Source organism: Diachasmimorpha longicaudata, chromosome 10 (assembly GCF_034640455.1).
Source record: "Diachasmimorpha longicaudata isolate KC_UGA_2023 chromosome 10, iyDiaLong2, whole genome shotgun sequence".
NCBI lineage: Eukaryota > Metazoa > Arthropoda > Insecta > Hymenoptera > Braconidae > Diachasmimorpha > Diachasmimorpha longicaudata.
Window position 1 is genome coordinate 2637071 of NC_087234.1, and position 25175 is coordinate 2662245.

The 25175-nt window shown below is 34.4% G+C and overlaps 1 protein-coding gene across 1 annotated transcript; it reads left to right on the forward strand.

Moving 5' to 3' along the window:
- Nucleotides 1-6148: 6148 nt before the first annotated feature.
- On the forward strand, nucleotides 6149-25029 carry LOC135166469 (microtubule-associated protein Jupiter). The gene is made up of 5 exons (XM_064128726.1): nucleotides 6149-6509; nucleotides 20246-20616; nucleotides 21636-21659; nucleotides 22633-22719; nucleotides 23860-25029. The coding sequence occupies exons 1-5, from the start codon at nucleotides 6448-6450 to the stop codon at nucleotides 24036-24038; spliced, it is 723 nt and encodes a 240-aa protein (XP_063984796.1). The 5' UTR covers nucleotides 6149-6447; the 3' UTR covers nucleotides 24039-25029.
- Nucleotides 25030-25175: the final 146 nt, after the last annotated feature.

Genomic DNA, 25175 nt, shown 5'->3' on the forward strand with positions numbered 1-25175 from the left:
TCATTTATCAACAAATTTTCTCTCCTTGTATTTTATTATCATTTTTATTGCTAATATTATTATTCTATTCACACTGTCTTATGGGAGAGAATTCCCTATGACAGAGACGTGCGAGATACAAAAGAAAAACAAAAACAGTGAGATTACTATAGTAAACAGTGGGTACATTTTATCAAATGTGCATTAGAGCCTGCGTAGGTTCCAAACTAAACCAAAATTTGAAAATGAGTGCGTATATTTTATTAGTAGGCAATAAATCAATTTGGAATTTGAGGATTTATTGAGGATTTTAATATTCGCAATATTTTGGACGAATATTTCGTGATAACTACGGTAATAAAAAATGTAATATCACTCTTTACTGTTAAATTTCGTATTTAACAATATTTCTCGCAAAAAAATTCCCTGAAATTGAGAAAAATCATTCAAAAAATGTTATTAGGGGGGAAAAATAGACATGTTCATCATTTTCTGTTGAAAACGTGCAGCTCACCTGTACTTGGGTTCCTCTCTTTCCCTCTCTCTCTCTCTCTCTCCCTCTCTTGCATGCAGCACTGCAGCCCCGCACTATAATGTCACGATTATCGACCCACCCAGCAACTTCTGGGCACTCTCATCGAGAGCACTGGATGCAGGGAGCTCCTGGGGTCTCTGCCAGACTCTGACGTCATCACATCTCCGGGTTTTAGGTCAAAACTTGAAAGGAAAAAAAAAGTTTGCATTTTTTTTTTCTTCCCCGAGGTAATCCCTCTCAGTACTATTTTCTATTGCGCAATAAATTGTCGATAACCGGCGGGATTTTCGTGAATTAGTGACGCGGAAAGTTCATTAATGGTATTGTTTTTTTTTTCTACTCTTGATACGTTGAATTATCATGTTGACAGTTCACACCCACTACCACGTGTCACATCTGCGACTCGACCTTAGTGCATTCTGTCCTCTTCAGGGTTAAATCGAAGAAGGCAAGGCAGCCAATTTTTATTGCTTATACATGACTGGACGAGCACCACAATGTGTTATAACAAATGTCGCAGCATTTTTTCATCGCGCGCAAATTATGTGGCGGTTTTGTAATTTGTCAGTCAAAACAATATTCGGTAAAAATGACGGAATAGTCACGCACTCTTTCAGGGAACCTTCTGGAAAAAGTCCAAAACAGTTTGAACATTCAATGAAAAAATGCGGAACTGTTCCATAATTTTTACCGAATATTATTTCCACTGACAGACGACGAAACACGTAATTTTTCAAGAATTTTTCTCTCCCCCATCGATTATTTACCACTACTCTGCCGTCATTTTTTCATACACCGAGAGATAAATATAATTTTGCCAATTAAATATTCTTCCAACAAGAATTTAAACCGAATGTTCTAATGATAATTTCGCACATTTGTTTGTCCAAAACAAACGTGACTCCCAAAATTACATTTTTCTCACAATAAAATTTCTATTAATCCCGAACCAATCAAAATTTCCAGGAACCTATTGAAAGACCAGGCTTCTTACAAACTTCTCAAACAAATTTTCATTCTTGTCATTACAATTACTAAACCTACTTACTACAACACATTCCCCAGATAATTAAAAATATTTTTTACTTGTTCACTTCACTACTAAATGAACATTAACGTCTTCAATAAACGGTATCGATTTCTCCCACTGAATTCAACTTTTAAATGACGATTCTTCATCGAAATGTCCAAACACTTCGGGTACTCATGAGCATCAACACCATCAGGAAACAGCACCTCAACGTGTCCTGACAATGTACACTTAAACCAATGCACCATATGGTATTCAGCAAACAATTCACCGTCAGTCTACAAAATTTTGTTTGAAAAGTGTGTGGCGGCGGGTCAGAGATGAGGAATGAGGGGTGAGGTAGGGGGGGGGGGAGGAGAGGTTGAAGTTAACCGTGAGTTATGGTTTCCATACGTTGGATATTAAAACTCCAGTAAAGGCCCCTTTTACAATGGCTCCAAGGCAAAATTCAATCCACTCCAGACATCGTATAAACATCACTTCAAGGCAGATTTAATCGTTCTGTTGATGTTTGTGGTGTAACAATGTATACAAAATATGTCAAGAAAAAAAGGATTTTATGGTGACTATTAATGCAAAGTCATCTGGACTAAACACGCATCACTGATTTCACCATATCTGCAGTTGTAGAATTTCCGAGTTTTCTTCCAGTGATGATTGATAATTTTCGCGAATACGTAGGGGGATAGGGGAGGGGGGGAAGGGGTGATGATGTATTTGCTTCAAGGATGGCTGACTCTGAGAAATTGCCAGGTGTCTTCAGGGCAAAAATTTTCATTTTTTTATTTATTTATTGAGGAATTATCGAGGGGAATCAACTTTGATTTTTATGAGAATCATTATTACACCTCGGGATTGACTTTTAAATAATGAAAATTACTTAATAATTGGTGGAGTTTTCTCTTAGGCGTTAAGTAGTTTTTTTTTATAATCGGAAGTTATGGGGCTTATTGGAGTCAGGGTTAGGTTGAAGAATTTTATGGAGAGGGAGTTTTTTGCTCGTTGCTTGAAAAATGAAGATGGAGAAGCTATAGTTCTCTAATTTTGTATAATTCTCTTTTTTAAATATTTTTTTTTTGATTTTTCAGGTATTTTGTGATAGTTTTTATGATAGGGATTTGTTCGGATGGGATTGGCGGGTAGTAGACCATTGTTTGCATATTTCAAGCAACAAATACCGCAAATAATTTTTTACGTCTATCAGAATTACCACAAAATGTTGATTTTTTACTTGCAAAGGAAATTGTAAAGTTCTTGTTACATTTCTCTCATTTATCTGTACCCCATCCGTTACTCCTTTGCACTACCAAGTAGATTGAATTCTGAAAATATTACACTGAAAACACAAACCAGTGTGGAACGTACTGCCTCATAAAAATAAAACTCATCGCGTGTACAGGTCTAATATTAGAAGTTCAGGTATTTCAGTACCAACCAGCACTAATTCATTTTTCGAACTTTTTCCTTGTTATTTCTCTCGCGGAAACCTAGGACGGTCTCTCCATTACTCTTACCATTTTAGAGATGAGAACGAGAGGAAAAAGTTGTGGTTGAGTATCAAAATGGGAGTGATGTGGCAGGGGGTTAAAAAAAAAATGGGGGTCTTGACACGCGTGTCCATCAGCTGGTTCTACCACTCCTTCCGGGTGTCTTCTAAATAACGTGATCGCTGACACATCTTCATCTTTCTTCTGCACTGTCTCGTTCAGTGGTTTATTTTTTTCCCATTCTCCTGGGATATTTACTGAGAAAGCACAGACTCGAGGAATATTCATGACAGGTTGCCAGTTTTTTATTCTCTGGGGAGCAATTTTAGAAATTTATTTCATCGTTAATAATGTTGATTCGTTTATGAGTGAAAATATCAATGAAAATTGACGGGAAAAATAATCATTCATGGTAGACTTTTTAAAGGTGGGATTAAATTGTTGACAGTGGAAGGAAGTCTTGATGATTGAATAATTTAATCTATGTTTTGTTTAAATAATTTTAATAATTTTAATTTTATTTCTGCGCTGTTTCGTTGAGTGTTTTATTTGTTAATCTGCCATTTTCGTGGAGTTTTTACTGAGAGAGTGCCTTCGAAAATATTCGTGACAAAATTCAAATTGTTATTATCTGAGACTCGACTTAGGACATTTATTTGGTCACAGATAATGTCAACTATTGTGTGAAATTTTCTTCTTAAAAAATACCCCTGAATTCCGGGAGATGAAAAATTTTCTTTCTCTGATTTTACTAATGATTTTAAAATCCATTTAGTCTGTCCTGAACTGGGCTGTTCACCTCAATCCTGCGTAGTTTTTTTCATCAATTTTCCACGGTTGAGTCGTAGGGACAATCCTCAAATTTTAATTGATCCGAGACCAGGAAGTTCGCTTGGTCAGCCAACAATACGACACGGGGCACGGCTCCTTCGATTCAGTCCCTCTGTGTATTCGTCAAATCTATCTCTTTTTTTTTTCAGCTCCATCGTTTTCCCGTCATGTTTGTGTGATTCTCGGCTCACCCGAGTGTCTATTTCAATCGTCAGTGAATGACACGCGTCAAATAAACTTCAAAACCATAAATTAAAGTAATTATCGAGTGTTTGGATGATTGACTCGAATAAAATAGATGTCAGGACTTCTCACCTGGCAAAATATTTTTTTATTCCCCTAATCAATATTTTGAACTAAATACAAAATCCTATTGTCATTGTACTTATTCACCTGATACATTGTTTATAAGAATGACCAAATTTTCCCGAAAAAATATTTTGAGTTTGACTTAAGCGAAAAAGTCAGTGAAATTTCAATTTTTCAATTCGATTTTAGGGACAAAAAAAATATGAAATATTTCCTGTGCTTGAATATTCAATTATTAAACATTTAAATAACTTTCCATCGAATATTAATATTAGATAGTAAGTTAAAATTAATAGAAAAAATTTGAGACTTGAAATTTCATTTTTTTTTTACAATCTAAGGAATTTAAGGCGCCATTTCCTCGAAGTTTTCTAATTTATCAATAATTTTTCCGAGATAATTTGTCGTTCCTACGAATTTTTCTTTGAAATTAACAATTTTTAGATACGAAATTTTTAAAAATTTTCGTAGTCCCGTTATTTTTGAGATTTTTTTTTACCATGGAACGCTAGAATGGATCAATGAGGAAAAATTTATCCTTCAAAATACACTCCCCGGGCTCTTCGGTTCCCTGACCTGCGTCAACGTGCGAAACCTCATGCGCATCCTCGGTTACCCCACATTCCCACGCGTACTCACCACCCCCGTAGCATCCTCCGTTCATCGATTGGCTCAAGTTCATGAGCACTGATAAACCACCAACCCTTTAATCACCTTTTTTCCCTGTCCCTGAATTTCTCCCGGAATATGACTTTTTCAAATCTAAAAGCACAAAGAACTGATTGTAGCAGAGCCTCGCATGTCCCGTGCCCTTAATTGTGAACCAGAAATTACTCGAAGGGAGAAAAATCCATAGATGAATAGGTGAACCAGCCGATAAGAATTGACGCCGGTTCACGAAGGAAAAACTAACATAACATTGAATTCATTAATTTTTTCCTCGAAAATTAACAAAATTTACCGTTTCCCTAAAAATTCATATTTCCTCGCTTATTTCATATCCATGAAAAATTACTAATCACTCTTTTTTTTGTTAACAATTTTATTTTTTTGACAAAACCTACGCTAAGAATTCGATTAATTTACTTTGAATTTTACAATTGTTCAGATACGATTGAATCAAAAGAAAACGTTTTCGAAAAATAATCATTTGTTCTTTTCTAGTTTAATTATTCCCTTCAAACTTATAACATATAATAATATAATATCGCCCATTTTTAGCCGGGAAATATTTTTTTTTCGCCGCAAAAACCGCCTTCAAACATCAGCATCATAATTTAATTATTAATTCACCATTCAAAATAATTTATTTATTAAAAATAAAATATCAAAATCATTCGATCGAAATTGTAAATTCTTTGTAAATACTTTGAATAATTTTCATAAAAACATTTAAATATTCACTTCGGTTAACAAAAAATTTTATTTTTCCTTTGAAACACCAAAAACTGCAAACTACCGCCGGTTTCCGCTCCGAACAAATCTTTTCCCATCCAAAAACTGCTCGGCCTTCCCCACCCCCGATTTCATGATCTATATATTTAATACAAAAAAAACAAATAAATAAATAATTAATAACTAATCTATTCGAAAAAGAAAATATCCAGATGTCGGCTTTTTCATGTGATTAATCAGAATATTCTGATTAATAAAATCACTCCTCGCAGAATAAATAAATAATTACTCACCAACGAATGAAAAATCAATGGATCGATATTCAAAATTCAATAGGAGTGATAAGAATTGAAGGCAGCAGTCCTGGGTATTGATTGAGGTGAATGCACGAGAGGAGTCCTGTGGGGGTGGCTCGGAGAGGGCGCCCAGAGCGTGACGGGTGCTGAGGGGGCGGCGAAGGTGGTTTTTCCCCCCTTCGGGACGATGCCACGGTGGGGAGTGTGCTCAATGGGTAGGGGGCGGGTGGGGAAAAAATGAGAGCCACCGACGAGCAACGTCGACTGGCGTTATATACGGCCCGGTTTTCCTATCCGACCGCCAGTCTCTTGTACGGACGCGCTACGATCGTCACGGATTTTTCCCCCATTCGGGTATTCATTTTTTCGAAATAATCTCCCGAGTGAAGTGTTATCTTGAGATAATTTTTGAGAAATTTTTTTTTCCGTTTTAACGGCACTGGAATATTTTATCGTCTCGGTTATTGCAATTTTTCAATTTTTGTTCTGTGAGAGGGTGTGTGTAGAGACCCGGGAGGAAAAGAAGTGCTGAGGGAGGGTTTATTGGAAGTTGGAGGGATAAAATCAAGCTGTGGTCGGACCAACATGGCAACTTACGCTGCGTACAGGCATATTGAGCTCGACAATGTCGGCTACGGAAAGAAGAGGTAAATTATTTTGGGAATTTGAAGAGACGGGGAATTTTCATTTGTTGGAATATGGAACGAATTGTTGGAATAATTATTTATCGGATTAATGTTTATGATAATTCGTATCAGTGTGCGGTTAATCCGATGAATATGGATATTTAGTCTCTCTTCCGGGTGTGATTGTTGATGAATTGGTCCTGAAAACGATTTTTTCGGGAATTTTCGGGATTTTTGATAATAAATTTTATATGATATTATTACTTAGTTATGTTGTGGCTAAAATTCGATATTTTCCGGAACTCTGAGAGTTTTCAAAGGGAATGAGGGGGTAATTCTAATCAGAAGAAGTTTGAATTTTGACTTCGGGAAGAAGGAGAACCGAAATTAAGATTTTCGATTGAATTCGAAGAAATTCGCGATTTTTCAGTCGGATTTGAAAATTTTCACAGCTTGGCTGGGTAGATCACGAATATTTACAAACAAAATGTCTTGAATTTTCAAATTTTCTGTTGATACTCCTCATTTTTGAAAATTTTCACGAGATAATACAAGTGACGATTCAAATATTGTGTTAACTTTTATAGAAATCCAACAAAAAACGAATGGAGCATTTGATTGTTCAATGAAAAGATTTCCTGAAATTTCAATGCAATAAAAATAAGAAAAAAATCATTTTGACATAAAAATTAATTCAGTGAAACACCGGGACAAGTCCACTTTCAATTTTTAAATTTTTTTTATGATTCTCTCGGAATCTGGGAGACAGTAATTTATTCTAATAACATTTTTAAAACCATTATATTAATCCTGACCAAATGGTTATAACGAAATTTTTTTTTTTTGACAATTTCCAAAATATTCTTAAAAAATTGACGAACAGCGAAAATTCCTCTATCAATTCCCCCCTAAATGTCTACATAAAATCATTTATCATCTCTCAATTTTTTTAAATTTCGTCGGATTGAACGAGAACTGGAAACAGCTTCTTCTGCTTCCCAACAGCTCGACTGCACCAAATGACATTTTGGATAATAATTAGACCCTTAACAGCGAAACGTGGGATAAAATGGTGATCAACCCCTTTTATGTCAGGTTTTGCTAGAAAAATTCAACTTCGGAGGCTAATGCGTGCGATAAAACTACCCTTCGACCCTCGTTTCACCCCCCGGAGGTCTAATTTTTTATCTAAAATTTCTTTCTGCGTCGATATTTCAATTTCGTATCCTCGAAAGGAATTTGACAAAAAAAAAAGCTAAAAGTACTTCAGCGTTAACCAAAATAGAAGACAATACATGACATTTCTCCCACTCGATGACGCGACACCCGGAGTATTGATTTCTGAATAATATACAGTAGGAAATATTGAATGAAACGAGTGTAATTGTTTCTTCCGCGATTCCCCAGATATCATCACCCGGTTCACGCTTGACGGAGCGTATTCGTTGTGATCGTGCATCAATCCGAGAGTATACGGGGCGCCGCTAATTGGTCTCATTACCTGCGCACAATTCGGTGGTCTCTCGTAACTGTTAACTCTCTCGATTCACCTCTTTTTGCGAACTAAACCGGAAATCGTAGAAAAAATCTTGAAATTTTCAATAATCACTTGTGAATGGGAAATTTTTATGGATTTTGTTGCGTACGAAAAGAAATTTTGGGGAAAAATTTGATGTCTAGAGGGGGAAACGTGAGACGGAATGACAATCAACCACTTTTTAGGGGAAGTTTTGTGGAAAAAATGAGACTTGAGAGGCTAATTTTCCTGGTAAAACGAACCTTCGGCCCTTGTTTCGCCCCCTGAAGGTCTAATTTTTTACCTAAAATTTATTTCCGTGTTGTCAAATTAATGGAATTGCGGAGTATTCGGTGGAATTGTCACTTTCAAATTCAGATGATGATAGAAATGATGAAATAAATTAAATAAAAGATTTAATATAAATTTAGTAAATTAAATAAATATGATTAACTGGATGTGAGGATCAATTTCCGTAATTAATTGGAAAATTATAAATTTCTTTGGAATGTCAGAGAGAATTTAATGAAAGGGCAATGAAAGGCAACTATTGAGTTCTCATTATTTTATTCATATTTATTTTTTATGTTGAATCTATTTTTGCAAATATTAAATCCGGTTATCGGTTCTCGAATAATAATTTTTTTTGTTTTAATACAAAATTTCTTATCACATCAATTCGCTTGATGAAATCACATGATTTCACAGACTTTATCGGTAGATAATTCTCTAATTGTCAATTATTAATTTATCAATTATCAATTTCGAGTTTATCAATTAAACTGTGCCAGAAAAATTCGACAAACATTGTGACTATTCAACGTTAGTCAAACTAGATTTCACACGGAATTGCAGTTCGTAAAAATATTCTATCTTTACGAATAAGTTATCAAAATTAGTTAACCTCCCGGAAGTGTTTATTCTTCAGTCGTGAAATCGATTTGTGGTGAAATTCTGCCTATCAATGAGTGTATTCCGATGCTGGCCAATTTATTTTTACGGTGACAAATTGACTTGTTATAAATTATTCATAGAAAAGGCGGATTATTTTGAGAAATTCTCAATTTCAAATTATTTCCTCATTTCCCCATTTTTCAATACATTTGTAAACAGATCAATTTCTGGTTTCAAATTCATGCCCGCGAGAGTCGTATAAACAAAAATAGTCTTCCATTTTACAAAAAACAAGAATTTAAATGTAAAATTTATGTCAAATCACATATTCTTCACAGAATTTAATATAAATATTCTACATTTTATATTTTATCTTTAATATTCCACTATTTAATTCTAAAATTCTCAAGAATGTGTCCTCGAAACCAGAGACAAATTAACAACATTTAGAATAATAAAATTCAATTCCTTCATTTTGTTTTTTTTTTTTTAATAAAATAGTCGACCAAAAGCCACAGGTTTTATATTTTCTCCCTCTGGAATGATCAGACTCTCATCATTTCTCCGTATACAGAGAATTTTATTTGATAATAGAAATAGGAATTTCATTTTTACTGCATCCATGTGGTTGATAAAATGTTAAAAACCATTCACATCCGACTGTCGTTTTTTTTTTCTTTCTGGAAAAATTCTCTCCCCAAGTTTTTACAGCTTGTTTGTCGGAAGGTAAAAGATTATGGGGAACGCGAGAAATCATAGATCCGTAACGATAAAATCTCGAGGATGATGGAGAATTAAAAAAAAAAAATTACTGATTAAACGTTCTGCCACAGTGCTTTGCGGTGCAATCAATGACCGAGCGAGTGAGTCCAAGGTTATTCCCGCGGTCAAGCTCACTCATTCATTCCTCAACACACCTGTCTCTATTCCTCACCATCATCATCGCTCTGAATAAAAGCATTTCGCTCATTTTACGATTGTAGAAAATTAAAAAAAAAAGGTCATTAAATTTTCATCAACTCATGATTATCAAATTAACCTGGTGGTGAGTGATGTTCGAAGAAATTATCACGGAGGTAATCATTTCAGCCTCGAAAAATAATCTGCTGTTTCTCGCTTAAGGTTGTTGTTGCACTACAGTCCCTGTTAAAAGTGGGTGCACTGTCAAATACCCCAGACGAAGCGATCTTTTGACAGTATAATCTGACTTGATCGGTTGCATTGTGCATTGACAGTTGAAACATTACTATTTATTTTACATGGAAATTATTTTTAATTTTTTAAATTTATGAATTTCTTGTAATTATTTTTTGAAAACGAAACGATCAATCGATTCAATTTTTGTGCTGCATTCAGTGATGTGGTTTCTGCCCCAAAAAATTTTTGTGGTAAAAAAATGCGACCGTTTGATTTGTTAAAAATTTACGTGAAAATTTACCCAAATTTCAAGCAATTTTATCTGAATTTTAAAACGGGCAATTTTAAATAATTTTCTGGCTACTTTTTTAAATTATTCATCATGAAAATTTCGTTAAAAACTGCCGAGGAAATAGTTTACACGCCAGCAACCTTAATTGCGTAATTAGATCAACTGATGAAAAAAAAATTGAATGAATATTTTTTCAACGTTTCTGTTTATTGTAATGGGTGAAATTTAAATATATTTTTTCATTTTGAAATTCTTTTTTATACTTTATAATGAATTAAGCTTGACTACGTTGAATCCCATTATTTGATCCGGTGATACGGATTTGTCGGAAAATACCGGTAGAAGTGATTTTTTTTTTTTTAGTTCACCAACTCGAGAAGTATTTTAATGATTCAATTTTCTTTTTCGAAATACTAACGGCGATAGTATCAACCGATTTTGATCTCAAGACGTATTTCTTCGCGTGAATAAATTTAATTCATCAATTCCGAATTCCTTGACAGGGACTCAATCTCAAGTAGTTTTTGACGTGTTTCTCAAGTTAATGCCGAGTGGATAAAATTTTTCCCGAAGTTCCTGGTTTGATATTGTTTCACAGGGATAGATGCAGTAAGATTACAATATGCGCTTGTAGAAGTGACGAAAAAATCACCGGAAAATGCGTGAGGAAGTCCAAAAAATGGGTCAAGTTCAAACTTCACCGGATAAGATCGTTATTGACAAAACCAATTAATATACTGTGATTATTCACTCACGGAAAATAACAATGAATATTTATTTCTAAAATGGAGAGAAACGTGAGTGATAGAGGCACAGATCTTGTTGATAAAAATCACGTAATTAAAATTTTTACTGAATTTTCGTGGTATAAAAAATGCATAACAACGTTTCTCCATATAAATTTAAATATTTAAATTCAAAATCTCGTGTCTTTTCCGCAGCTCCGAAGCAACAAATTCCCTCCATTAAATTTCCCACAGCTCTCCCCTAATGAACAATTGCAATAAATAAAGAACAAAGTCAATCTTATTCTCTTCTGCGTGTTTATATTTAAATTGAAAAACATTTTTATGGGTTCGAATTCTGAGAAACGTGAAGTATATTGTTTAGGTTTGATTTTAAGTTTGTAAACAAAGTGGAATGAATAGGACTCTTTGAGAGCATGTGACTAGAAGGTTCAGGGTGTTTCCCTTTGTCGATCTAGTTAGTACCTCTAAGGAATCGGTATAGAGCGGACGTGTCTTCCGAGCACAATTATTTGACTTCCATAATAAAGAAAGAAAATAGTTTAAATTATTTGTAGAATTATTGTTTCTTATAACCCATATACCTTCGGCATCGACTTTCCCCTTCTGATTAGTGCACATTAACCAAAAATATACCGACGAAAATCAATAACTACCGGAAACAGATTTCCACACTTTAAATAATAATTAAAAAAAAAAAAACTACCGGAAATCGGATTCAGCCAAAAATTTTCAACTTTAATAGCACCTCGTCGTTGTCCTTCTCTTCACTCGTCCATTCCCAGATGAAAGGGAAATCCATTGTTACCGTATTTTACCTGAGACGTACTAATCTCCACAAATAAGGATAACCAGGAAGAATATCCTTGATGAGAGATCAAGTACCACAAGTTGTATACGAGCTTAGAAAGCGTGACTCACTAACGAAAGCATAAGACACTGGGGTATGAGTTATTTCTGACCAGTAACGGCCCCATTATCTCCGGTAACTTCAATTTCTTATCAATTTTCCCCCATTTCATTCCTCCTCGATCCATTACAACTACCAGACGAAAATAAAATAATAATAAAATATCTAGAGAATTAATTACGAACGAGATAACGAGATAGGTCAATGTAATCTACATAACGGATTTGGCTGGTGGCTGTTGTGTTGTGATCGATAAAAATTTCTTTCCTACTTGATTTTATTCTCAATCGGTATCGATCGTGCATCGATCATCGATCATTATCTCAGGATGATGGAGAGGGGGGGGGGAGGGGATCGATGTAACGAGGTCTGGTTATTCCTTTCTTTTGAATCTTTGTTGCACAATTATCTCTGTATGAAGGCGTCTCTGTACTTTTTGCTTAACAGTGCATTCTTTGTCCCACACACGTCAAGAGCCATTAACGTGACACAATTTCTCGACTTTTGTTGTCTAGTTTCTGATGCTCCAACACTCGTTATTTTGCTTCTGCAAAAAAAATTATTGATTTTCGGTTTAAAGTTAGGGAACAATTTTTTAAATCTGATTTAGAGAAAAGTCTAAATATACGAATAGTAATTTTTGATAAAAATTAGACCTTTAGGGAAAAATTAGACTTGGGAAGGTAATTTTTGGGATAAAACTAACCCTCGTCCCTCGTTTCGCCCTTTGGAAGTCTCATTTTTACCTACAATTTATTTTCGTGTAATTTTAAATGATAATAATTAGATTGGGATTCAATAGTGAGTGATTAGTAATTAGTATTTTTAACCTCTTGAGTATTTACATTTCGTTTCCCTTCCCTCTAGCCCTTTTAGTACATGTCTCGTTACATACTATTACAATTGTTTGCACAGGTAAAATCTGAGTCGTAAAATTAGACTGTTACAGAGGACAGATAAATAAAACAAAACAAACAAAAACTTTTAACCCTAATTTTGGCAGCAAAAGTTAATTAAATGTGTAATTATTTTCGCAGAGAAAACTGAACAAAAAATGATTAAAAAATAATGTTGTCATCTAATAAATTCATTGATCATTGAACAATTCAAGTTGATGGAAATATTGTTTAAAAAAATGAAAGTTAATTAGGGTAACACACTGAACGATCCATCGATAAATTGATCAATCATCGATCCTTGAATGGGGTAGGAAGCATTTGTCCCGGAGAAATTGAGTCAATGAGGAGACATAGAAAAAAAAATGGGCGCGTCACAATGAGGAATTTCCCACGAAGACAAATCACCCGTTTACGAGCTGATTTATTCAAACTGACTGCCGTATCCGTCGTTGAATCGCTACAATTTTCCAGTACGCCTACTTAATGTCGATCGAATCACTTAGGGGTCATTATCAATCGTGAGTCAATCAATTGCGCATCAATTTTTCAATTCCGGCTACTGCCATTTTTGTTTTTACCATTGCAAATTGATCATTCGATGTTCATTACCTTTTCTGTTCATCATTTTTTCCACCAAATGGAGTCTCCGTAATTAATCCAATTTAGTTTTTCGATTTTTTCTCTCAAGAGTACCGAAATGTTTAGAATGGTTTTAATAAATAAAACCAGAGAAGAAAGAGAAAGGAATGAATGAACAAGGGCCTTTTGTCAAATGGGTCTAGAGTGTCAAATCTTTGGTCACCAAGAATCAATTGATATACCATCTGCGTGCGATAATAAATAATTAAAGTTTATAGTTAAGTCGTTTTTATATTATTGAGACAATCCCTATCCACAATCCAATACGGATAATAAAATTAAATGAAAAACAATTTAAAAAATGATAATAATAGTGACATTACTATCATAGCAGACAAGAAAATTGTTGGAATCTAATTAAAACTGTTCACTCATTCCTTTTTAATTGTAACGATTAGCAGATTAAATTCATCCCATCGAAGACCTTTAGTAAATATTAGAAACTAATGCAAGATCGATTTAAATTGAGTATCGAATGAAAAAAAAAGTGCCACGTGCCATAGTTATTAGGCTTCATATCAATCATCAAAGGAATTGAGTAGCAGCAGCCCCAGAAGAGCCAAATAAAAGTGCACAGCAAGGGGTCAGAGTAATGCACGTGCGTGGAAACAGGACGCCTCGTATTTCCGCTCGTTCCGAATATCGCATAACACCGATTACGTAATGCGACACGCGAACCTCTTCACTACGCACTCTTAACACTTTTTTTTCAATTCATTTTTCAACCCTTTCATCCTCGTTAGCCTCCGTCGTCTGCGGAGGGACTTCCATATCATCGATTTCGCGGAGTTGCGAGTGTTGAATGGGATCAGAGGGCTATGTTCACCCTACCATTGTTCACAGGGAGAAATGCAGCCACCCGTGGGGTAATGGGGCTTCCCCGAAGCCGGTGAATCCTCCGGGGCTTTTGTCTGTGGGTGCTAGACAGTGACTTCTAAATCCCATAGGGGAAAAAATCACTCCAAATCGGAATAATGTGGCTGTGGAAAATTCGAGAGGGCACGATCACTCAGTATGACTCACTCATATTTAACGATATTCGGAATTTATTGTGAATTAGTGAACAAATATTTTTTTTAAACAATCGCGGGTTTGAAAGTCTTTACGGCTGTAAATTATCCTGCGGTTGGTAAATGTGTATTTTGGGTATTTTTTTAGGTATAATTGGATTATTTTATGTATCGTTTGAAGAATATTTTTCTAGTAGCAATTAATAACGTCTTATTTATATCAGATTTTTATGCATTAACTTGTGAATATCGATCTGAACTGGTACTTGTTTAATGCAGCTTCTCCGAAGGCGGTGAATTCCACATGAAATTTTTTGTTTCAATTTGAATGGTCTCCTACTTTATGATATTCCAAATTAATTATGCATGAGTCAATAAATATATATTTTTTCAAACGATCGTGACTGCTTTACTCTTGAAAATTACCCTCCGACTGGTAATCGTGAATTTTCAAGATTTTTTGAGATATAAATACCTAATTTTATTTATCGTTTAAAGAATATTTTCCTAGTGACAATCAATAACGTCTTACTTTTATCAAATTTTTATGTATTAACTTATAAATATCAAGCTGAAACGTTCCTCACATAATAGAGCTTCTCCGAAGGCGTGAATTCCACATGAAAAATTTAGTCTAAATTTGAATGGTCTCGCGACATAGCACTCACGATGGCGACATCCGCTGTGACCCTCCCATTCCCCATAAAATTTTCAATTTACTCTGAATAAATAAATCATTTTCTGCTAAAATATTCATGACTTTAAAATACTTCACTCCAATTTTTTCATCCTTTACATTTCTACACATAAAAAAATCTGATAATATTTTTTATTAATCTTCCACTCGATTGGAGTAAATTTGATAAGCTAAACCTCATTTTAATCTGCCTCAAAAAAATCTGTAAAATAAAAAAAGTATGAATTTCACTCTACCGATCCCCAGATGTCGACGATTAAAACCTGTTTGTGTTCCCACCTCTTCTGCTTAAAAAAATTCAGCTCTAAAAAAATCAACAAGTACAAATTAATTTAGTAAAATCAATTAGAATGAACCACAAAAAAATTAGAATGTGAAACGTTACTCACATGGTCTCATTACCCATCACCAACGGACGTGTAATTGTACTTAAGCCGTAAGAGAAAATTCTTCTCAATCTAAAAATCGAGTATTCAATGAAACTCGGTAAATTAAACTCGTGAAAATAGCAATAAATTGTTTATAACGGTATGCGGTGGTAGATCTCTCTCCTGAGGATCTAATAGCTCCTTTAGCCTCGTTAAAGTCCTGACTGAACTCGAGACACCATCGTAAACCAGTAGATCTCGATGAGACGTTAATACTTTTCGTTTCCTTCCACGTCAATTAATTTTATTTCAATTTAGATGAATGAAAAAATTGTCTGTGAAGAAAATTGCATATTTTTCTATTTGTCTATCTTAATTGATCTCCGGAAAGAGGAATCCAACGAATGTTTGTATCATCGGACATAAATTCTGGTGAATCTTCCTGAGACAGCTGATCGTAACGTAATTGGATGGGATCGGTTAATTTCTCGTAAATCTTTCATCCCTCGGGGGAAAATTGAATACCCAGCGACTTACAGTCTATTTATTTCCATTTGAATTAAATTGATTTTTTTATATTCATCGCTCTATTTCGATTATAGATTTTTTATTAAAAATATCCAAGTTCTTTTCCCACTTATTTCTATTCACTGATGAGCTCTTATTCTTTTATCGTCGAATATCGAAACTTTCATTTGAAATTCATTTGATTCTGTTTCTGGTATTTTTATAATAATTTTGGTATGTTAATTCTGCAGATTTTCACTTGAATTTGAGTATTAAATCGTCAAAAAGTTTCTGGTCGTCATAACGTTTAGGAAAATTGTAACAATTTATTTAATTGACTAATCTGATGATGGAAAAAATAGTTTTGTTTGCAACAAACTGAAAAAGATACTCAGGCATTCTTGGTAACCCTTAATTATCCTCAATTATCTTTGCGTAATTCAATCTTTCGATTGCTCCTAATTTATTAATATTTTTTAGGTTGCATTGATGTATTTTTAGCGATGTGGAGGGTTATTCACACGTTCCTGTTTAACATAAGTAATTACATTAATTTGAATGTTAATTTCTTCATGTGTCGATGAACTGAGAATACTCGCACGAACGTGAGAAGGATAATTGTGAATTAAACGTGTGTATTCATAATCTTTTTCCACTCATTGTTGGAAATAATCATCAGCGGATTGCGTAAAACTGCTTGAATTATTTTTTCCTCTTTTTTTTTTTTTCACGGAGAATGTTTTCCACGGAAGTCGACGATTCTTATGTACAGCCGTTTTATTGACTGGAAAATAGCTCTGAGTAACGAGTGAGTGAAAAATTTAATAATTTTAGAAAATTTAAATAATTTATTTTTTCTCTCACTGTGAGAAGGTGAAGGGAATTTAGGTCGAATGATATTCGACGATCGCGTGACCGGGATATCTCAAATAAAAGAATTTTCGACAGTTTGGTAACGGATGTCTGCACTGGGGCACATCACCATGACGATATCGAGCCAATGAAAACTCCTCCCGCTGAGATTTATCGGAGAATTGCGGAGACATCCCTCAAACTGGTACCACAACTTCCACTCTCCTCACTCTTATGTCTCGAATGAATAGTAGTCGACTCTGGTTTATTTATTGGATTCGTTCGTGTGCCATCAGTGGATGATATTCAAGTTTGACATCCATACTTCATTTCTTTTGGTTCTAGTGTCCGTGACGGCACGACCCAGAGGCTTTATGCAATCATTCACTGGATTTGTCTCTGTCATTTGGTATCATGTTGTCTTATACATCTTAGATTGTCATATCATATTCATTGAAACAACAAGCAGTCCTGATTTTTCAAAAAATACGATTCTTGGTTCATAGAAGAAGGAGAATTCAGTGGCGAAGAGGTACGAGATAAGTTGATTTATCTCCACCTTTTTTTTTAAATATCTCCGAAATTAAGGGAGATAAAAAAATTTTTGTTATTACATTTGTTGAAGCACTGGAATTCCTCTACAAAAAATGTTATAATAAACATTTTGCCATCTTCTGTAGATTTCGAGATATTCATCGAAAAGTGGACGGTAGTCAATAGTGACTCATCTCGTTTTACCACTTCGCTAAATGAAGTTACTTTTGTATTGTTTATAGTGGAGGTTTTTTAAAAATAAAATAGCAATGTCGCTTCCGTGGAAGCTTTTACATATGATCTTTTTCTATAATGCATAATTTATTGGGAAAAAATTGCTCCCATAAGTTTAAGTAAGACGTCTGGAGATTTTGGGAGTATTTTGTATTTTTTGCACCAAAATTTCAGTTGAATTCTAGTGTTTTTAATTAAATTTGAACAAAACTTTGTGGTCTATTTGATAACGAAGATGATTAAATAATTAAAAAATTCAGGCAACAATTTTGTCGAATGTAGGAAAAAGAGCTTCAGTGAATTTTGCCTTGGAAGTATTTTCCATTATTTTCCTTTGGAAATAATGTAGAAAAATTGAACAAAGGTCTAATTATCCTCTGAATTAATAAAATTAGTAATCCTTCCAATTAGTCTGCAAAATTGGACACAATAAATTTATAGTGAGTGGGTTGATAGCCATTAAATCCAACCCAAAACCGTCTGGACCCGGTTAAGAAACGAAGGTTGTTAGGTTCGTTTAACGTTAGCTGCACTACCTCTTCACCCTTCCTTGCAGAGGCGTTTTGCGGCTTGGATTTTTTCAGGAGGAGGCCTCGACGAGCCATATCGCTACGTGTAATGCCGCTCGTTTCCGATCGCTGCACGGGCACACCCATATCCTGTCCATATCATGAATTTTTTCCTCTTTTCACTTCCTACGATCGATTATCCTCGTTTGCAGCGTCAATTTCAGGTTGAAATCAAATTCAAGTTCATTTCTGCCCTAAATAATTCTCCAAATTCCACAACAACAAAAAAAATCCTTAAAAATTACGTACCTGCTGCGTAATGTGTCAGTCACAAAACAATATTTTCTGGAAAAACTCCAGAACGTTCCAGAAAAAATGTGGAACGTTCAGTGAAAAAATGCGTAACAAAGTGATAAAACCAGATAAGTTGACTCATTTCCTGCTGTAGTTTTTGCGTAATATCTCCGAATCCGAGAAAGATAGCCCAATTTTTGTTATTACACTTATTGTAGTACTCAATTCGCTCCACAAAAAAGGTCATAATGAAAAAATTCCTATCTCCTCTAGATTCCGAGATATTCGCAAAAAACTGGCCAGTAGTCAACAGTTACCTCGTTTTACCACTTCGCCAGCGAATTCTGCTATTGAGTAAAATACTTTTGAAAATTTTTCAAATCGTCAAGATTTTCTCAATTGATGAAGAAATCTGTTGAAACAATTTTAATGAGCAGAGTGACTGTGGCGGGCCCCCAGGGGGAAAAAAAAAACAAAGCTCACGTGCCTTCAGTTAGTCAACGCGTGCCCCAGAATTATTGTACCCGAGACGAGACAAAACGAGAAATGGGGAAGAAAGAAGTGAAAAAAAAAATTTGTGTAGACGTAACTCGACGGAATGCCACGTTCGAGGCACCCGGTAACGATACAGGGAGAGCCTCTAACCGTGCGCCAGCACGTGCACACTAGACTCCCGGTGAACGGTCCTTTATAAAACCGTAATTGCTGCTCGATGCTCGCACACACCAGGGTGACCAACAATCCGTGAATCCTCTTCACGGATTCACCGCTGTCGGGGAATTACTATCAGGCATTTGCATAATTCGTTTAAACCGAATGGATGATGTTTTTTTTTTCATTGTTGATTCGTTTTGTAATTTCGTATCTCTTATTTACGGCATTTTGGACGATTGAATTTAATTGAAGGCATAAATTCATTCTTCTTTTCCTCTTCTGTAAATTTATTTACAAAGTTGTTTTACCTTAACTTTCCCCGGTAATCATTAGACGTTTGGCCTCCCAGTTTCTGTCTTTATCTCCAAAAAACTATGAATGCAGTAAATAATTAAATAATTGAATAAATAGAATAGTCAAAAGCCCAATTTAATTCTCAAATCTTAGTGAGTTCAAAACGGTGATGTAATATTCAATAGTGAAGCCTTAAACGGAGTTGATTCAATTTTGACTAGTGATCAGTTCTTTAAAAATTGGTTTGATTCTAACAGTGATAGAGAAATTTGAATTAGGACCAATTTGAAAGAATGAATTGAAGATTTAAAAAGAGTCTGGAAAGGAAAAAACTGTCTAAGTTAAAATCGACTTCACTCTCTCACGATTTTACCACTAAACAACTATTTACACCTAATATCCATTTCAATTACCTAAATTATACTGTGTTGGAAGTTGACCGTGTTTAGCACGACCTGGAGTGGACTCCTTTAAAAAATATCAAAACTGAAGCGTTAATGAACATTTTTTCCTCTAGAAAATAATAAATTTGAGAATGAAAACTCATCACTCATAATAAATCATCATTACGGGTACTCATCTCCTAGAAGAACCTACTAATTATAGTTTTAATCTAATTAGAATCGTCCAGGAAAGACTCGATTGAAAAAATATGATTTTCTATCAAATCAATATTTGATCAAAATAATTATTCCCTCAGCCTTCCTCTTTTAGTAAAAATTGTTTTAAACCGTCTGGATGATTGTCATGTTTGACTTTAATTTTTTTTAGGGTACTTAAACCCCCTGGTGGCGGTAGCAGTGATATTTTTGGTGGAGCAGCCGAAGACATCAGTCCCCGTCGTGTGAAGAATCACAATCAATCTCAGCTCGGTACAGCCCTCTTCGGCGATGGTGCACCAAGTACAGGAAGCAACAGTCCCGATTCACCCAGATCAAAGCCCGGTAATGATTCTTACAAACGTCTGTTTGGCCCCCCCGATCCATCCACCCCCAACACGAAAAATCACATGCGAAGCAATATATCACTAAGTGGATCTGAAGATAATGATTCACACGGTATCAAAGTCAACGGAATTAATGGAGGTCTTAAGTGTAATGGCAATGCCATCAATGGAAATGCTAATACTAACGATATCACAGGTAAATTAACGCACTAATAACTCTGTATTAATTTTTTAACATTACCGATTACACGGGATAACGAGAGAGTAAAAATCGAATTAAAGTTTTTTTTCACTAGAAAATTACTGATCTTGTTATCTCGTGCCATTGGAGCTAAACTGACACCTTAAGTTACTACCTTGAAATATGTGAGACAGGCCACTACAACTTTTATTTCAACATTATTAGAACATTTTTTTTATTCTGCAAGAAACCGTAGCCTTGAGACAATTTTTTACTTTTAAAATACAATTTATTAATTTTAGTTGACTCTTATTTATCCTGATTTAGAAGCAATAAAATATCTCGGTTGGGAAATGATAAAATGGTTGGGGTACGATGTGAAATCTGTGTTGATTATACATGTTCGATTATTTTGGGATGAAATAATTAAATAAATAATTCACTTCGTGATTAATTAGGTCACGGAAAATAGTCTTTAAAACTATTGTCGTGTTTAGCATCTCATTTTGGTCATATATTGAATTTTACTAAAATTTTTATATTTGCATCAGAAAAACGATTATTTTTAAATGATTTACAACAGATTCTGATGATGTTAACAACTGCCATTTGTCGATTATCTCATGATCTTTCTTTTAACGTAAATTTCCGACGATTGAACACAATTATTTGTACTGATTTCCATTTTTTTCAAATTCGGAACAAAAAAAAATTATAAAAATATTTGGGAAATTTTGGGATAAAATAAAACTGAAATGAAAACTTTTTTGTTCAACTACAAATATTGAAACTCTATTCACTAGAGAAATGTAACAAAAAGATTTTAATATCCGAAATGAAAATTGAAAAAAAGGTTCCAAATTAAAAACTTACGTGTTCAACGATTTTTCGCCACTTTATAATCACACTGACTAAAAATTTCCTGCAACAACTCAATTTCATCATTAACTAACTGATTAAAACCCCTGAAAGTATGAGTCAACTCTATTAACGCCATTTAACTCCCGAATATGTCTCTTGATATTTGCAAGCAGCATTTAGGAGAATCAAGCGATTTCGTAAGTGTGCAGCGAGACAATCGAAATATAGATTGACACGACACAATATCAAAACACAATTCCCTAGACATTTTCATTTGTTCATTATATGAATTTTCGAGTCTTCATCACCATCGAAAATGGTACAGAATCGATGATATCGCGGAGAAAAGTAGTCGATTATCGCTTTGATTTTATTCATTTCACGAAATTTAGGGCCTGAATTCAATCGAATCCACATATTTTGAGTTAGTCATTAACATTATCCTAATTAGTTATGATTGCACGGTTTTTAACACAATTTTGAGTGATTTTACTTTGCTTTTGTTGTCACTGAAGTTTGGCTTTATTACTCATTCATAATCTCTCACTTTCTACCGTAAACGTCAGCAATTTTCTCTTTATTCTCATATTTCTTTATCTTCGAGTCAACTCTCGTCGGCTTTCACGTTAAACCCGCACAGTAACACCTGAAAAAGTCATTTGATATTCACACGAGTCAGTCGTTCAGTGCATTTTAACGTTTCATGATTTATTTATTTATTTCTTTAGTTATTTATCCCTTCTAATGCGTCTAAAGATTGAATCTAAAATTGAAAGAAAAAATTCTAATCATAAAATAGTTTAAACACCATCAACTATAATGTAATTAATATTTAATTCAATTTTTTAAACGAATGAACAAGTACTTTGACAAATGCAAAACATAATTACTTCTGATGATTCGTTTGATCTGCTTTTGATTGTTTAAACTCTCATTCGTGTTCGGAAAATCGATTCATTCTTAAGACGCCCAAAAATAAAACACTAACACAATTTTCACTCGGTTTCTGGATGCAATTGTTGTCTCGGTGCATGGATTTAAAAAATGATGGAAAAAAAAAATGAAAAATGTGCTTTGGTGCGGGGTTTATTATCGCTGTCGCTCTGAATCACAAAAACAAAACACGTGGTGTGTGGTGTTGAAAAATTTCCTGGTGCACGCCTCGCGCAGGAGGATCTTCCTGCATGCCTCGAAATCCGGTTACTGGAGACGGAATTGACATAACGCCGATCAGGCGCAGCGCACGAAAGTGTCGAGGTAACGTTCACAAATTTTAAAAGGTTGATGAACAAATGACAGAGTAAATTTCGTTTTCATGTGGTTTAATATCATAAATATAGAAATGTGAATGGAATGAATATCTTGAATTGATTGGAATTTACAGAGAAAAATTCAGTAGAAATTACGATACCGTTTGTGAAAATAAGCGACTACATCAAATGGAGTTGAAATGAAAAAATGAAATGGAGTTTTTGGTTCGTGACACAATTTTTGAACGTAGAATTCCTTCAAAATTTCAAGGCATGTTGTTATGAAAAAATTATGACAAATATTGCTCATATCTTATTTATGGAAAAAAGCTCGTACGTTTAAAAAACATACAGCTTTTAAAATTATTTTATTAATTTTTCTCCGGAGGTCAACTTTTGAGCACTGGGATTTTTTTGATTAGTTTTATTAACATTAATTTTATGAAGATACAGGAAAAAGGGTTATTTTCCCTGCGTTTTCAACCTCTCTGTGAGAGGAAAAATTTTCTAGTTTTCTTTAGCTGTGCAAGCTCGATATTTACCACCTACCAATGTCACTACCCCTTTCATGAATAAGGAAATAGGAAATATAGACAAGGCCGGCGTAAAAGTGCGGAGTACATAATCAAAATACTTCGTTCTGACGCGAATTAACCCATCATTTCTTTTACCTCACACTTGAAAAATTATTTTTCCAAGAAAACACATCCCTACGACGTTAAAGTGAATGAAAAGAAACTGAAAATTGCCATTTCATATTGACAGTCGAGATGAAACCCTGTCAATATTCAAAAGGGTACGGTAATTAAAGAAATTGTCAAAAAACTGGGTCACACATATGATTTTTCGTCTTTACCATTACTCTAATAAATATTTATTTTGAAGGTGGGTACAACGGACTCCAGAGGTCATTCGTCAGTATTGTAGCACCTGTTTTTGATAACTATAATCACCTGAGTAGTAAATGTAATGTTGAAAAGCAACTCCTCACGTGTGTGAACATTAAAGAGAGAAAACTGTAAAAAAAATGTTGTGAAATCTATCTTAAAGGAATGCAATTACAAAAAAATCTTGTCCAGCTCCCCAGCCCTGGAAAATTTATCACTCCCTGGACAGCTCTTTATCAATAAATAATTGACATTCGCAGATGGAAATCCAGTGACTGGAACTGGCTACATTGAGAATGCCCCATCCCAGAACGGTGGCAGCAGTGCATCGAGCATCAATGGAGATCAGAGATCCACAACTGATTCATCACCAGCAAGTGTCAACAGCAAACCACGCGGTCGTGTGCCACCCGGTGGTTTTTCCTCCGGCCTCTGGTAAATTCAGGCCGACAAAACAAAATCAACAATTCCAGACTGAATCCGCAAAATTCCACCAGTCTGGTGTCTTAAATTATTAATTACCCATCATGAAAAATTCAGCAAAATAAATTCCCATGGAAGCATCCAGATTAATTTCTGATAGAATGAAATTCCACGATGATTAATCAATTCATCAATTAATTGCGTGATAAATGATTAAATAAATGCAAGTGCACCCTAACGTTTAAGTCAAGTGCTTTCTTAATTCTGTGCCTTTTGTGTCTCACGTTTATCTCTTACTTTAACTATTTAAAAAATAATAATTGTGATTACGAGAATTTCGATTATTGCTTGATGATGGGTAGAACGAGGCGACTCGATCACGAAAATTACTCCTCGATTTTTTGATTATTGTTTCGTCGATGAAATTAGAAAAGTCTTTAAATCCTTCAGAGCGAAATAATGAAGGCGCACTTTTTTACATTGATTAACTGTAGATGAGATTATCCGAGTCTTGCGAGCGTGCTCTATCGTCTCTCCTGTTATATTAATTCATGAAACGTGCGTAGAGTACTCATTTATTATTCAAATTTCTCTCACTTTTTTTTTCATCACCCGTGATCATCGGTGTGCATCATAAATTGATCACGGAATCTCCGGCATTTTATTTCATTCTTTCAATAACGGCACACATAATGAGCATATTTATTAGCCTCGCGACTCGGTTATGAGCCAACAATTATAAATACAAATGAATAAAATATTTAAACTCACGAGTATACACGAGATAAAAAAACATAAAGCGTAAAAACACTATTACACTTATTAATTATATGTATTCCTGATTTATTTCTATTCTTTTTGTCAGAAAGTAAGTCAAAATATTATTGAATATATTGATAACCCGTCATTGTTTGGTGTGAATTAAATTGTCAATGTAATGTCACAATTAGTCGTGATTATCCCTCCTTTTGTACTCTGGCAATTAATAAAAAAAATTTTGTAAGCAATTAGATTTAGTCAATTCTTTCCCACATTTCCTTTCTAGAGAAATCAAATTCAAATAATATAATATTAAAATTAAGTTATAATTGAAATAAAATTAAAAGGAAATTGCTTGAACTTGAGGGTTGTACCCTCCCTTACAAAATAAAGT